The 15,586-nt window shown below is 37.9% G+C and overlaps 1 protein-coding gene and 1 long non-coding RNA gene across 4 annotated transcripts in view; both read right to left on the bottom strand.

Moving 5' to 3' along the window:
- The window catches only part of LOC110043868 (uncharacterized), a 54,911-nt gene that overhangs the window by 9,054 nt on the left and 30,271 nt on the right, over nucleotides 1-15,586 (bottom strand). For 2 of the 3 annotated variants that reach the window (XM_089299044.1, XM_089299045.1), the window contains 4 exons: nucleotides 14,833-15,122; nucleotides 13,535-13,867; nucleotides 1,908-2,054; nucleotides 1,274-1,359 (listed from right to left, as the gene is read on the bottom strand). In XM_089299044.1, coding sequence (XP_089155170.1) covers nucleotides 1,274-1,359; nucleotides 1,908-2,054; nucleotides 13,535-13,867; nucleotides 14,833-15,122 — 856 coding nt within the window. Of the gene's footprint in view, nucleotides 1-1,273; nucleotides 1,360-1,907; nucleotides 2,055-10,250; nucleotides 10,313-12,544; nucleotides 13,070-13,534; nucleotides 13,868-14,832; nucleotides 15,123-15,586 lie in introns of those variants that run through there. The other variant, XR_016210157.1, reaches the window with a different exon arrangement.
- On the bottom strand, nucleotides 5,508-9,706 carry LOC149105051 (uncharacterized). Its single transcript, XR_016210162.1, has 4 exons — nucleotides 7,477-9,706; nucleotides 7,211-7,332; nucleotides 6,579-6,782; nucleotides 5,508-6,378 (listed from the first exon to the last, which is right to left on the bottom strand). It is a non-coding gene; the product is annotated as an uncharacterized LOC149105051 (long non-coding RNA).

The raw sequence follows: 15,586 nt of genomic DNA, 5'->3' as shown, positions 1-15,586 counted from the left end.
GATTTGCAATATGGAGCCTTGACTTAGCTTTTCACGATTTTGCTTTATTCAAACACTCTTTCTAGAGTAAGAACAGGTTATTAAAAAGATTATCTTACTTGCTTATTTTCATGATTCGGGAAAACGAAATATTTATATCCGTGATCCGTGATCCTCTATTTTTTCCGCTCGTGAACCGTGCCAGAGACCCCCCTGTACGACCCTCTTCTCATGAGATAGCAAATAAGCCATGCACAAGTTCAAACTACGAAAACACTGACAAAGAGCTACGACTATACTCTGCTGACTGGAGGCGATGCTGCGACGAGCAACTCAGATGTCGAGAAACAATCAGGAATCGTAGTAAGCAGAACTTCGAAGATGAGGCAAACAACATGCAATTGGATATATAGAGACCGGATACTCAACAAAACAACTTGAATAGTAAATATCTAAACATATACTGTTTCTTTAATTTTTGAATTGTTTTTATAGTGCTCAATAAGATTACTTGTAAAGTGTGATTTGATATTGCGGCGCGAAGCCAGAATAAAGCTCTTAGAGCGTCTACTGTATTTTTGAGTATTTCATTATTTCATGGGAACAGTCGAAATAAAATAAAACCGTAATCAAGATGAGATATCCAAACACCGTCTCGGTTATCGTTTTCTTAATTTACACTTGACGAATTAATAGTGAGTTCGAGAAGATATTTTCTTTCAGTTAGGCGTCGAACTATAAGCATCACGAATCAGCATTTCGGAGATTACCTGCCATTAAAATTTATGAAAGCGAAGAATGACCATCGCAGTAAATTTTCCTATTTAAGCAACTGGAAAGAAGAAGCCTGAAAAAAATCAGGACTTTAACGGGATTCGAAGCCCTGATTTTTTTCAGGCTTCTTCTTTCCAATTGCTTAAATTGGAAATTTACTGCGATGATCATTCTTCACTTTCATCTACAACCGCAGTTCAAATATGAATTATTTCATATACACTTCACATCATTTCACTCCTCACGGGAAGATATGAACTCAGTTAATTGATCTCGCTCCCAATGTGTGGCTTCATAGCTCAGTTGGTAGAGCATCGCACCGGTATCGCGGAACTCACGGGTTCGAATCCCGTTGAAGCCCTCATTTTTTTCAGGCTTCTTCTTTCCAATCGCTTAAATTGGAAAATTTACCGCGATGATCATTCTTCACAGTCATCTACGACCGCAGTTCAAATATGAATTATTTCATATATACTTCACATCATTAAAATCTATGTTACTCTATCAAGTTAGGTTTTACCATTTCTCTGTTCAAGACCAGCTGGACTATCTAACAGTGCTTCATCGCTGATACGAACGCGAGGAAACTCCATCGGGGATGCCTGTTGAGGGAAATATAATAGAACAGAAGAAACATTAGCAGCCAGAAGGCTTTAAAATACTTATTATAATTACATTATCGTGTAGCGCGCATGGCCATGCAAAATGGCAGTTCTGTTGATATATAGATATATATTTTCTAAGCCGCGCTAATTGACGGACCTTTAATTTTTTGAGGGAGGGGGGTGGCGGGGGGGGGCTCGGGCAATTTCCAAGGGGGAGGGGGCATTTCCAATAAAAAATTCCTACACAGCAAAAACGGCCGAAAAAAAAAAATCGTGTAACGGGAGAGCTTTCTTCTTTCGAGGTCTTGTGTTCGACCTTAAAAAAAATTTACACAAGTTATTGCCCACCGAAGAAAAATTATGCAAAACCTAATGGTGAGAAAAAAATTTCATGCTCAAAAAAATAACGATCCGTCTTTAAGGATCGATTACGGTTTGAGTTGAAGCAGCCATAGGTCGTGGGGTAAGTGTACATAATTTAGCCCTTTAGTTGAACTTAGTGGATAACAGATACATGAAGTCGAATAGGAAAAGACAAAAAGGAGCTGTACTGCAGATCTTGGAATAATGTACAGTGTACATAGGCTTCGCCCTCTGTCCTGGTCATCCTGCGATTTGAAGAAGTCTACTTGCAGATTACTAGTACCACGAATGGTAACAGGCCAACTTTTCTGAAATGGTGCATTTCCAAAAAACCTTAAACGAAGAAAGAAAGAAAAAAAAAAGAACCTGTTAGCCTACAAAGTTTGACTACCACTTCAGCTGTTAATAGTCTAATCATTTCCACTATACGATGATTCCCCTTAAAAGACCATACGAAGCGAAAATGATGTTTTAGTATTTACAAAATGTATCGTTTGAAATACACGATTCCAAGTTTGAAACTTTCAGGTGGAAATTGACGATTGCACAAGCCCTCAAAGTTGTGTATTTTTCTGCTTAAACTGGTCAGTTGAATAAGTCGAATTAAGTGTAAAATACGGTGATGTGACGTTATTTTGGGTTCAAAGAAGTCTTCGAAGTAAGTCTTTCTTGATTTAGCTTATTAGTGAGATTAGTGAGATCGCCTCGCAGACGAAAGGACTGCAATTCCAGAAAACGGCAAAGAAAACATGTCCAGTGACTCAGAAATGAGTGAAAGTTGCAATCATCAAGCGAAGCCGAGAAAAAGGTATAGAATGGCTACGTTTACGTAACCTGCGTAGCAGGCATAAAAAGGGGGAGGGGAAGCAAAGCGTGGATGGAAGGAGGGGGACTGAGAGAATTTGCATGAATTATTGCAACCGTATTCCGTCTTTTTATTCCCTATTTTCGAACTATTCGTGAGAGATGATTGTTTTGTTGAGATATTCCCATGTTTCACACTTCGATAATTAATTATTCTGGGAAATAATTTTAGTATGACCAAATTCCCGCAGGAAGTAAGTTATGCCGACAAACGCGGGCCAGTTTCTGATTGGTGAACCTGTTGACAGCAATTGACATCAAAATTGCTGGGCAGAATGCGAAAAGCCCGGTTCTTAAAGCACGCGTTGCTTCCCCTTCTTCTCCGCGTTATTGGCTTCCCTACACTTTCCCCTTCCCCATTTATGCCTGCAACGCAGGCTAACGTTTGGGCAATCTACCGTCAAATCGCGCCCTATCAGAACATAGTTTATAGATCAGGAGGAACTCTCAAGCACAAGAAGCACGAGAAAGGCGAATGAAGTCGATGCAGCTGAAATGTTGATTAAGATGAACTTTTATTACAGGACTGGAAGCCAGAAGCTACATCGTTGGAGCTAAGGCAATATCTCTGACCTTGCATTCTATTTCAAGCACATTTTTACCTCTTGACGTCACCTGTATTGTTTTTATAATTGACCTAAATCAATGTCACCAGTGCTGACAAGAAGATTTAGCTGGTGCCTGGGAGTTTCATTTCCGCAAAAAAAAAAAATGGCGTTCCATGGATCGATTGAACATATTACTTGTGAAACACAGCTGCTCTAAAGTGTATTCCGCAAGATAGGGCACGATTGTTCAGTCAAAGGCAATCTTACAATTGGAAAGTCTTATGTTTGCATGATTGCTTAAAATATAGATGGCTCTTTACATCAAGTCTCTGTTTCCAGACAAATTGCACTCATTCTCCCATCACAAGCCGATCCTTCGGGAACTGATGCATTTCTAATACCCGGTGTGAACCAAGTTTTTGAAAACTTGTTGGTTAAGGGAACCAGCAACGCAATATCGTCCTTGTTTAAGGGAGGAGGCGTGGCCGAGTGGTGGCGCTGAATTTGAAATTTGGAAGTCTCTGGTTCAAATCCTCCATAGTCCCGAGTTCAACGCCTTGACCGCGTTGTGTAAATAACCAACTGGTCAGCCTCCCACCAGTTGGGATTCTTAATAAGTTGTGTTGTATTTGCAATATTTGTTTGCTTATTTCCAGGGTCCTGAATTAGTACAACAGTACTAAATACATTTGACACATTATTATTATTATTATTAATTATTATTATTATTAATTATTATTATTATTATTATTATTATTATAATTAATTGTCTTGCACTGTTTCCGGAACCAAAGAGACGTCAGTGGTATTTTGACCGCGCGATGCGAATTTCATTTTGAGAGCAAAATGTTCACAACTTTGAGTTGAGGGCTTATAAAATCGTCAATTTTCACTCTAAAAGTTTCAAACTTTGGATACCTGTATTTCAACTGGTAAATTTCATAACTAAGTAAGATATTTCTCGTTTCACGCGCGCTTTATCAGCGTCTGTTAAGGTATATACTTCAAGGCTTTCCAATGCATCTCTAACAACAAAATTTACTTGCTAGAACAGAATCATCTTCAGTTAACTGTAGTAAGAATAAAAGAGCCTTGCCTTTATTGCTGGTTAGGCATTTAGCGACTGATTGCCCTAGTGCTATATTCATTAATAAATGAATAAATTCACGAGATTATGATCTGCATCATACTCTCCTGATAAAATAAACGAATCACTATACTTAGGTTTCATGGTATTTAGCACTGCTGTACTAGGACACCATAAATTGAGAAATAGATATTATAAATGGAACTGAAAGCTCTTCAAAATTCCTAACTAGTAGGAGGCTGACCAGTTGGATATTTACAAGAAGGGCTCAAATCGGGACCACCGAAAGCAAATCCATAGTGGCAGGGAGTAGGATTTGAACCCGGGACTTCCAGATTACAAATCTAGCGCCCTAACTACTTGGCCACGCCTTCTCCGTTTTCCTCATTTCCTCATTTCTGAGTATTAAATCTGTCATTGATGCAGTACTATATCCTTTGCCCAACCCGAGAAAGGCTGATTTTGTCATCAAATAGTCACTAACGACGGTTTTGAATCTTGCGCTCGGAAATTAGCTAAACGTCGGTTCTTTCAAACCTTTGTAATGATAACAGAAGAGCCTCAAAGCCACAGACAATTGAAATGACCATAAAAAGAAAAGTGACGCCGCACTATTGTCTACCCAAAATTCAAGCCCAAAGTTTGATAATATATAGATTTAGGCCAGCCTAAAAGCGGAGCTCCTCAGTTATTTTTCGGAATGTTGCTACTAATGAAAATAATCCAACATGTAGGAGGTAAATTGCGAATGATTTAATAGTTTCAGCCGGAACTAGTATTACATCAGCAGATCGAGGTGAAAGATGGTGCGATTATGAAATATAGAGCCATGATTTCAAGGATTTCTGGAAAGCCACCAAAAATCTTGATCACATAACACAACTGTCTTCTGTGCTTTTTGGTGGCATTTCTTGTTCTTTCCTACCTTATTGAGAAAGACAAGGCATTGTTATTAATCATTATATTCTTCCTTAGTTAACATGGGGACTCCCACACAAAAGAAGTTTACACATTTTTTTGTTGTGGGGACTGATTGAAATACAGTGGTTACAATATACTCAGTCCCTGAATCTCTACCAAATGTAATCTCACAAAAATACCAAAACAGTATACATATGTGAAAAGTTGGAAAGTTTTGTTTTCTAACTTGTCCCCAAAGATGCATTTAGCCATATTCACTATTGTATGGAGTCTGCTCCTGCTGGAAGGGTTTGCAATGAGCAAAATCACCCTCGCATAAATGGTAATTACGATATTTTTTTTTTTTGCTGATCATGAATACTTGCATAGGCTTCTAATAGTAGTTTTATTACTCAATTTCAATGTGATTTGTTCTTTTTCTCGACTGGCATTGTGGACTACAAGAGCTGTTATTGGGTTCCATTAATTAATTTTGCTATGATTAAATTATACCAAGAATTATCAGTAAGCTAAGAGGAAATTATATTATGTACATGTATTTTGTCTGCACTACACAACCAAATGCACTCCAAGGATATCAGGCATAGGTACATTTGTCAGAAGAGCCCAGCATATCCAAGATATGTTTTGATTGACACATCACTTACGATAATTTACAGCAAAATGGATAAAAAATACATCAATATCCTACATGCACCAAAGCCAGACATGGGGTTATAAGGCAATCATTTAAACAACAGATTGAAGTAATTTATAAATTAGAGAACACTATTTCTACAACAGAATGGAACAAATTAACCTTACTGGACATTGCGAATGGCAAGGCTGTCTGTAGAATGTCACAAATTTCTCAACCCTTTCTTTCTACAAAAATGCTAATCCTGCAACTTTGCTTAAGACCCAGTTCTCCATTTCGTGTTGGCAAAATATCAATTTATGCCATGTCCAATGCAGATTATCACAAAATTGATTTAAAAGCTCAATAAATATCATTTTAAAGCCAAAAAGCCAATTATTTAAATAAACCATGAGTAAATTATCTCTAAGAAAAACTGATTAATTTAACAGGCACTTAAAAATAATTAGTTAATATGTGTTTCTTAATAATGTAATGCAGTGTATCTGTCACAATGTTGCAGCTATGATATTACTACACAAAGGATGGGTTGCAGAACTGAACCTCCAAGTCAGTTTATTCAATGAACTTGGTGCAGAATTTATAATCCCATCAAGTTGTCTGTAAATACAGAGAAACCAAACAAAGCATTACAATCATAAGTAATGAATTACTGAATTCTTTTACATGTATGAGCAGTGTATGTTCCATTAATATTGGGGATCTCTCAGAAGCTGCATCCATGATAAATTAATTTGTTCCCAGATGCATTTGTTTATAGCACTTTTCACAAATTAATATATCTGTCAGAAATATCTCACCAGGCCATGCTTGCTTTGAAAATCTTTGATGTTTTAATACAGGCTGCCCATCTGTAAACTGTTCATATATTGACTGACAGGAACAGACATGTAATTCCTCTCTTTGATATACAGTGTACTTCATTGTGACTTGTTTACTGAGTGTTAGTAGTGAATCAAATGCTAGGGGTTGGTACTCCAACTTTCACAGTGGCAGGCTCTGCCCTGAGATACAAAGCAAACTTACATAACTGTTATGAACTTCGCAACTTGCTTTCGAGAGCAAATGCAATTTGCTTCAAACAAGAAACTGGAACACTGCAAGTTACAACAATGTGCACAGTCCCAATCACAGGGTCATCCAGGCTGTTTGTTTGTATATGTACACATAACTGTACAACTGTATATGAGTTCAGCTTCCAGAAGAAAATCAGAGTTTGTCAGGATAAATACTGATGTTCTTGCTTACTCAATGAATGAATGTGCAGTTCCAGAAGATATTCACACCCAACACCCATTCATGGCCAGTCTTTAGAAATTCCAAATTAAAGTATCAGGAATCAAGAGCTCTAACAGAGAAAAAACCTCCATGTGAGGTATGAATCTTTTCTTGAGGAAAACAATTACAAAATAATGTTTAAGAAACATCTTACCTTTCAGAGAATTTTGTAATCTACACTGTCTGGCCAGTTCATATATTTGACAAGTTGACACTGGGCATGTTTGTAAATTTGTGCACTTCAACATCACATTACTATGCAGTAGCACTGGTCAACTAAAAACAGCATAATTTGGTTAATTAATATACACTGTACATTATTAGGCTGAAATATTGGTGTAGGTTGTTGCACATCAACAGATACAGAAACTATTTTCACCTGAATCATAACACATGAAAAATCGTGCATGAGACATTTACATCTACATGTAACAGCCCTCCACCTCAGAACCATCACAGATATGATATGACATTTTTAAACTCTCTGAAATTTCAGATTATTCAAGATTAACATATGCACATACATCATCTGGGGCAACCCTAAAACACTGAATTTGGAAACCGAAATTCGGAATCCAGAATCTGGAATCCAGAATCTGGAATCCGGAACCGAAAACCAGAATCTGGAATCCAGATATTATGAATGATGATAGAAATAATTTACTTCAGCAATGTCTAATTAATAAATATGAGCAAAAATTATTTTCTTGTTAGTTATTTTCTTGGCTTTACTTCAGCCACAGACTGTAATTGCTAAAAAATGATTGACTAGTTCTGAACAACCCTTAGCTATATATCTGGCCCGGTTGTTCAAAAGTTGCATAAAGCTATCCATTGGGTACATCACTATCCAGTCAGGGTTACTGATTTTTTGGGTGGATAGAGTTACTCATAGCCTGCGAGCAGGCTCTAGTATCTGTCTCTAGTGTCTGAGCAGGCTTAAAATAGGTGTCTAGTGTTTTTCTGCATTGGCATGTCACCAAGAGCCTTCATGTGGCTTTGCCACTCACGCCCCCAGCCCAACCACGAGAGCCTGCTCATAGGCTAAGTTACCCATCTTTTGTTCAAGCTGGCCCTGGTGAGAGCCCGGTTCTTGTCTAGATCAAATTGCTCTGAGAAGACTGGTGAGCAGCACATTAACAACAAGCTATTATAGGCTATTGCAGTGAGTTTCTGGCAGTCTTTTAGCATCTTTTAACAACATGTGGTCTGATCTGTTGGCAAGTGAGAAGCAGATGGAAGTAAGTGCGCAACATTTCTACAAATTGTTTTAATATGATGGCCGCCACGAATATGAAATGCTGATTTGTCACAGTATCAGTGTGAAAATTGTGTTAATCTGGAATTGGTCTCGTATCTGTTGGAAAAATCAAATTTCATATTTAGACCAGACTGGTTAGCCTTTGGACTTCGAAAGTGGGGGGCCTGACCGTCAATGTACAGGGGGCTGCCACTGACGGATATCCTGTTCTCTATGAAATTTTCTATCTTGTTCAGTATCTACTAGACATAAAGGATAAATTTATACTTCCGGTAAATTGAAGATCACTTATTGAACAAAATGGCAATTACTAGCAAGCTTATTTTAGACGCTCTCGAGGTGCTTGGAATAAAATTAAGACGCACTTTACTGAGATTCTCATGATCATAGCCCTCACTAGAAATAACGGTTGCACGATTTCAACAGACGGGGGATTTTTGTTTCAAAAAAGGTTAAGTTTGAGGTCCTTTTTACTTGGCAGCTTATTTTTTACTGTCGAAAAACTAAGCAAAACAATTTTTGTGTATTTGAAGAACTTATTTTCTTTGATTTGCGGATTCCGGTTTCCGGTTTCTGGATTCCGGTTTTTGGTTCCAGATTCTGGATTCCGGTTTCTGGGTTTTAGGGTTGCTCCATCTTTAACAGAGTGTTTGCTTCACATTCAGTTTACACCTGGCTGTTATCCAGCATAGGCAGACTTATAAGTTTTCCTTCAAAAATATATTGCAGCAACTATTGCATCTTTCATTACCTATTCTTGTGATGAAATGACACAAAATCCAAGAACAAGAAGTCATAAGCATAAAACTAACTTACGTGGTGCTTACAGTTAATCTCTTACTGTCTACATATGCCGTCCATAAACTGGTGATGCCTGGACAATGTACTCATTATTTTTCTGATCACACCTTTTAAAACATCACTGTTATATAATTTGTCCTGAAAAAGCAATACATGAAATGTTATGCCTTTGCCACTCACCAAATACCTTTACATGATGTATAATGTACACCATATAAACATTCACAATAGATCATTTTCACTGTCACGCAATAAAAAAAATAAATCGAAAACCATCCTTTGGAAAAAGCTATGAAATTATGATGTTATAGAAGGTAACTAAATAAGACACTTCTCCAAGTTTTAGGCCTGTACGTTCCCCCAAACTTCAGATATTCGTCGAAATGTTTCGCAGATATTTACAGAGCCCAGTATGAAAACGCCATGTTGGTGTACCTCCGTGGTACACCAATATAGCAGCCGGAAAATAGAGTAAACATCTGGAACTTTCTTTGGCTATCTAGGCGACTGATTATCAGTACTGATCAAAGAAGCATTTACATAAGCACTTTTCATAATGCTCAAATTTCTAAAAAAGCTCAAAATCATGAGATAAGTTTATATTTTTTGACGAACTCGATCTTAGTCTTATGTCACGCACCTCCATAACCCTGACATTCAAAATGCTCTGGATTCCAAACAAAGCACGTTATTGAACTGTAAAATTGTGAACAGATATAAATATACCGCCTCTTATGCCTAACGAGGATAAAAACTTTGGTGGTTCTTTAGTTTTGGATTTTAGAAAGCGATGACGTCACGTGAAAACGATCTATTCTTTTTACTTTCACTGTAACTCTTTTGTGTCATTTTCCCTCACTTGAAGACAGGACTTCCACATTACGTGATAATTTGCCTCTGGAATCTCTATGAATTCACAGGGAGAGATAACAATTAAATCGTGACTAATTTTAGCAAAGGAGGCATTCAAATGTCAGATTTTCATACTAAGTTTATACAGTAACTTTACAATACTCCTCGTATATATATATAACCTCTCAATTATTGCACCTATAGACAGAAGGTGTACTGGGAGAAGAAATGTTCTAAACTTTCTGAACTTTTCCCCCTTACCTGTAATAGGATGACTATTACTACGGTTTGTAACCAACACCAACATCAGGTTATGTATACACATCTATATTTTGTTGTCGTCTGTAATCATAAAAAAATAAAAATTTAAAATCCTCCATAAAGTTCATACTCAATAACACTGCTACATGTAGCACTGTTACTGGAAATCAATTTAAGTGAAACTGTTGAAACAGCTCTGTCAAAATTGTTTCTAACAGTTAAGGCAGGATAACAGAATATACATGTAGCAGACAGCAAAGGCTAGAGATACACACATGTTAGTTATCAGTTAGGATTTGGTGAGCTTCTGTGCTGTAGGTATGGTGGAAAATAATAGATTATCAGAAATGAAGGTTCCTGAGACATCTTTGACAGCACTGAGAGGAATTAATATATAAATTCACAAAAGAACGAGAAGTTCTTGCCCTGTCCAGTTCTCTGTAATAAAAATATCATTTACATACAAGTCATCTATTATACATGGTTTGTGTTTAAAGCCGATATAATGCACACTTTGATTGGCCAATTCCAGTGCATTATTTACATTTACATGGTATACCTCGGTAAAATCATAAAACATTGCATGCGACTAAAATAAAAAATTTAAAAAATAAAAATAAAAATAAATGCCTAATTCATAACAATTTAAAACACTCAACACTAAAACAAATGTAATTCTTTACTTGAAAATTATTCTCCGGTAATGCCCATGGGCCAGTTACAGGCATGCTAAAAAGTCCTAACACAAAGTAAAAGGAAATTAAGAAAACTATTGCTTTTTCCCGGAAAATTGTAGCGACTGAAGACAATGATGGAACACTCTGAGAGTGCATTCTATCAACCTGATGAGATAAAATTTAAGGAGAATAGAGAATTCACAAAGTTATATCACAAACGAATTGGTACTGGACAGGACAAAGGACACTGTACAGCCAGGAAGAAACTGAAACTTTCTTCGACGAGCAAAAAAGTATGCATGCACAACAAAGAAAACAGTCAATGATATTCATTTAACAAGTTAGTTAATAAAAAATTAGTGTGAAGAAGAGAGCAGAGAGAGAGAGAGAGAAAGAGAGAGAGAGAGAGAGAGAGAGAGAGAGAGAGAGTGGAGATAGGAGAGTGCTCTCTCCAACTAAATTGTGTATATATATGTATGTAAAAGTTATTCTTATTACTGAGAAGTGGTCAGGGCAAGAACTTCTATTACACTGTTCAATTTACCGAGTTAATTAGTACAATCTCACTTTTTAGGAACATTTCCATATTAAGTGTAAATACCGTATTGGGGAATAACCTCTTATTAAGAAAATAGGGTCCATGTACCCCCAACCAAAAGCAATGGCATAAATAAAATGAAATAGCCAATCAAAATCAAAGCAGAGCTTAATTTGCCGACAGGATTGCCATGCATAATCGTCTACTCGACATTTTGGACTATACACTGTATAAGCATTTCACCAAACCGAACTAATTGGACAGACAACAAAATAAAACGAGGAAATCTACATTATAAACACAAGATGCATATCACTACATCTGAGCTCGAGTATCAACAGCAATCCCTTCTCAATGAAAGGTGACCGAATAAAAGAGAGGATAAAGAAAATTCGTTTAAGCTTGCAGTGTTAAAGTTTAAAAATTATTCACGCTTAAATTTGATTGAATATTACTGAGAGTCTGTATTTTTGCCGACGGTTTAATTTAGCTTTGCAGTCATTTTATTGGCAGTAGCTTTACCAGTCTTCAACCAAATCAACCTCGGAATTCATAAAAGCATTTCGCCAAACCGAATAAATTGAACTAACAAAACAAGGAAATCTCCATACTTTGTAATCACAATATGCAAATATTCACATAGGAACAAAAGTAAATTTAGCAAATCCTGTTCGCTTCGGCTTAAAATGGTTTGTAGACCTTTCTTGGTTTTCAAAACAGAAGAAGAAATTTTAGCAGTCTACGAAGTGGCAGTGCTAACTAACTCAGAGTAAACTTCAAAACTCGCCCGGCCGTGTTTACAAGTACGGTTTTGGTTAAGCTTATTTTTAGACGTGAGGTTATAAGCTTAAGTTGACGACGAAAATCGACAGAAAACTTTATTTGTTTACAACTTACAGCAACCTCCAAAGCGACCCACGTGTTATTGTTTAGAGACGAGCGAAATTAAAACGATGCAATTTTTAAAATCTCTTACAGCATGGCTTCAAATAAGGAAGACTTTCAATGGATTCCAATTGAAAATAAGCTTAGCTAAGCTTATATCGCCGAGGCAACTTAATAATTTTCAGAGCAAACGCAACAACAAAAGTCACTTACCGCAAGTTGGCAATTCAGTTCGGCCAGTGTAAATCTTCCAGGCAGACACTTGCAGCAAAAGTTGTGAAGACTGAACTGAAGTTATATTTTCGATAGATCAGCGAATCAACCACTTCTTTCCGCTACGTTTACTGTTTTGTAATTTCTCTAAAACTCTCGGGTACGTTTGATTTCTCTTGTTCATCACCTGACCAAATCATGTGACTTTTGAATTTTCTTGCACGGCTGCACAGCATCACGTTCGCGCGAATTTTGAACTTGGCCATGAGGAGTTCTGCAGTCTTCTGATTTGTCGGGTACTTTCGCCTCCTTTCTATAGCCCTCGTTAGCTTTGGTTCACGGCATTGTTCGGTATTATTTCACCTCCTTTCTCTAGCCCTTGACTAGCTATAATTCACGGCGTTGTTCAGTACTGTTTCGCCTCCTTCCCCAGCGCTGGCCCGCTCAGTCTTTTTCGCGATCTTCTTCGCTACTTCTTTGCCTGTTAATTCTTGCTTTCTGTTTTTTGCTTCAGTGCAACCCTGTCTTAAAAATATTAGATCAACCTCCGCTATCGTTTCTCTTTCAAAATCCCGCCAAGAAAAATGGCATTCTCCCGCTACAAACCGAGGGTGCATGTCTCTGTCAACCTATTAGCTGGAGTATGGCCGCCATCTTGCGCGACTCCGTCGTCGTCGCCGTCGTGCGTACGCGCCCACGAGCAATACCGCTAGTCATTATAACCATGAGAAAATCAATTCATGGGTTTCCTTTGCTTCCCTATATGGGTATGGGGCTCCGCTTGGCGGCCCTTCGGGCCGCCGGAGCTCCGCTATGATCATCTCTCGCTCATGTTGGCTGCAATAGGAGTCGCCGGCTAAGAAGCTCGGTGCATGGTAGGGTAAGGCCAACTGATGGACGGACGCAAGGATAGAACATATTTCGAAAAGTACTTTACCATACCAACTTTTAAAAATGAAAAAAAAAACTAAGGTAATAACAGACACTTACCGAAGGTAGAGGTCTTCTGTGTTTCCACTTTGCTGAAGCGTTAATGCGTCAGAAAAAGATACGAATGCCTGATCTTTGGTACAAAGCGGCTCCTCTGAGGATCCCTCTCCTTGAAATTTCACAAGGTACGTTGACGATATACGCCTATTCACTTGATCTCTCAGGTGAATTGGGAAACAGCTCAGAGTCAGCAGATAGTTGGTAGGTGTTACATCTCCCACATCGCACAAGCAAGCTAAAAATCCTGCTTGTTGTCCCATGGCTTCTTTGTATAGGTCAGAAGCAAGTTGCCTTAGGCCATCAATGGGCTTCGTTAACAACCAAAACCAAATCCTGAGAAGAATGTAGACAATCATATGCCTTGTAGAATACCTACCCAACTACCAACAAAACTGGCAAAAAAACCCTCATTAAGTTTTAGCAAGATAATTATTATCTTATTTGCGCTCTATGATTAGACGGCTGTACCAGAAAAACATTCTTGCGAAAGTTTCACCTCCAGCCATGTCCAATAGATCGACCTGGGTCGGCTCGACTCGAGTGTGTAATGTGCACGTCTATTCTTTAAAATAAATTATTTGTCAGTAGTATAACTAGCACCCTTTGTGGCATTGTGCGTGTTGATGTATGGAATCTCTAAAATGGGGTCCCCACTCCACTGATGAGAAAAAAGTGGGTAAAATGATGGATGTTGCACATGTGGGGTCGCTTATTTGGTGTTCTTTCACCCTAGTAACAAATTGTTATTTTACTCTTTTAACATAGCGCTTTTATGTAGGTATGTATAAACAGGTTCATGCACAGGAAAAGACGCTAATAAAACGTATATTTCAAGATAATTTCAATTACTAATAATCTGGGGGGGGGGGGTACTCCCTTATATTGACTATATAGGTATGTGCAGTCCCAAACGATATGGTTTTTTAGCCGTTTAATTTTGGTCAGAAATATCGTATCAATTTTCGCCATTTTGGTCTCAAATAGAGTGAGGTTTTTTCACTGCAGTCTTCCTAATAACACATGTAAACATTGCCTTTAACATAGGTTAAGCTTGGGAACTAATTGTAAGGCATGTCTGAAACAGGGTATTTTTTAAAGGGTCAGGTCTTAAACAGTGTATCCAAGTTTTGGTGAGGCCGGGTAGTGAAAATCGCAGATTTTGGTCTCAAGTATGTTAAGGGTTTTGGGAAGCGGGCCGCACACCCCCACACAATTTTTTTCTGGGAGTCCCTTCCTCCTCCCTCCCCGGGTTGTAGTCTAAGACAAGTTACAGCGGAAAGAAACAGCCCTTTACTTACCGACAGAAATGTTTGACTTGGAATGTCACTATTCCATTTGCAAGAACTGGCGGCATCACTAACTGATCCGTACTTTCAGTCCATTCTTGTAATTTTTCTTTTGAATAGTGCAATATCCTCCACTGATCAGAAACTGTGTTTGCCAAATCCCCCCTGCCTTGAAAGAACGTAAGAGGGATCGTGATTCTTGCTGGTTCCAAAAGTTCAACATTGTGAGAAGATGATATGTGAAGGACTGGACCAACTAACATTCCCTCTCCGTCAGGGCCAATACTTGTAAGTTCTTGAACCTTGAGTCAAGAAGCCAAAAGAAACCATTAAACATTCATGTTGAATGCTTGTTTGACTGCAGTTTAATTGACTGTTACGGTTTTGGATCTTCCCGTAGATTTTGCTGCAGTCTTAATTCAGTCGCTCGTGTTGACGATATACAAGCTCTTTTAATTCAATCCTTTGGATCAAACTCTACATAGCATAGTAAACTGTGACATGGAATGGATTTTTGTAATTTCTGGAATGGCATTGGGACAAAACTCCCCACGTGTGCTGCTTTAAGTCATTCACAATGTAATGGCTGGTAACCGAGATTCGTCAAACTTGTTAAAAGACTAGAAATTCATTAATATGGTGATAATCTAATAACGACAGATATTGACAAATTTCCCACTTAGTTCTACTTACTTCATGCTACCCTTAAGCTTCTTTCAGTGATAGTTAGGAAAGGGGGCTTCATTTGAAAAAACATAATAAACTA

The sequence above is a fragment of the Orbicella faveolata genome, unplaced genomic scaffold, assembly GCF_042242905.1.
Source record: "Orbicella faveolata isolate gen_17 unplaced genomic scaffold, um_ofav_v1 contig_34, whole genome shotgun sequence".
NCBI lineage: Eukaryota > Metazoa > Cnidaria > Anthozoa > Scleractinia > Merulinidae > Orbicella > Orbicella faveolata.
Note: the sequence above shows the minus strand (reverse complement) of the source record. Positions and strands in the feature narration are given on the sequence as shown.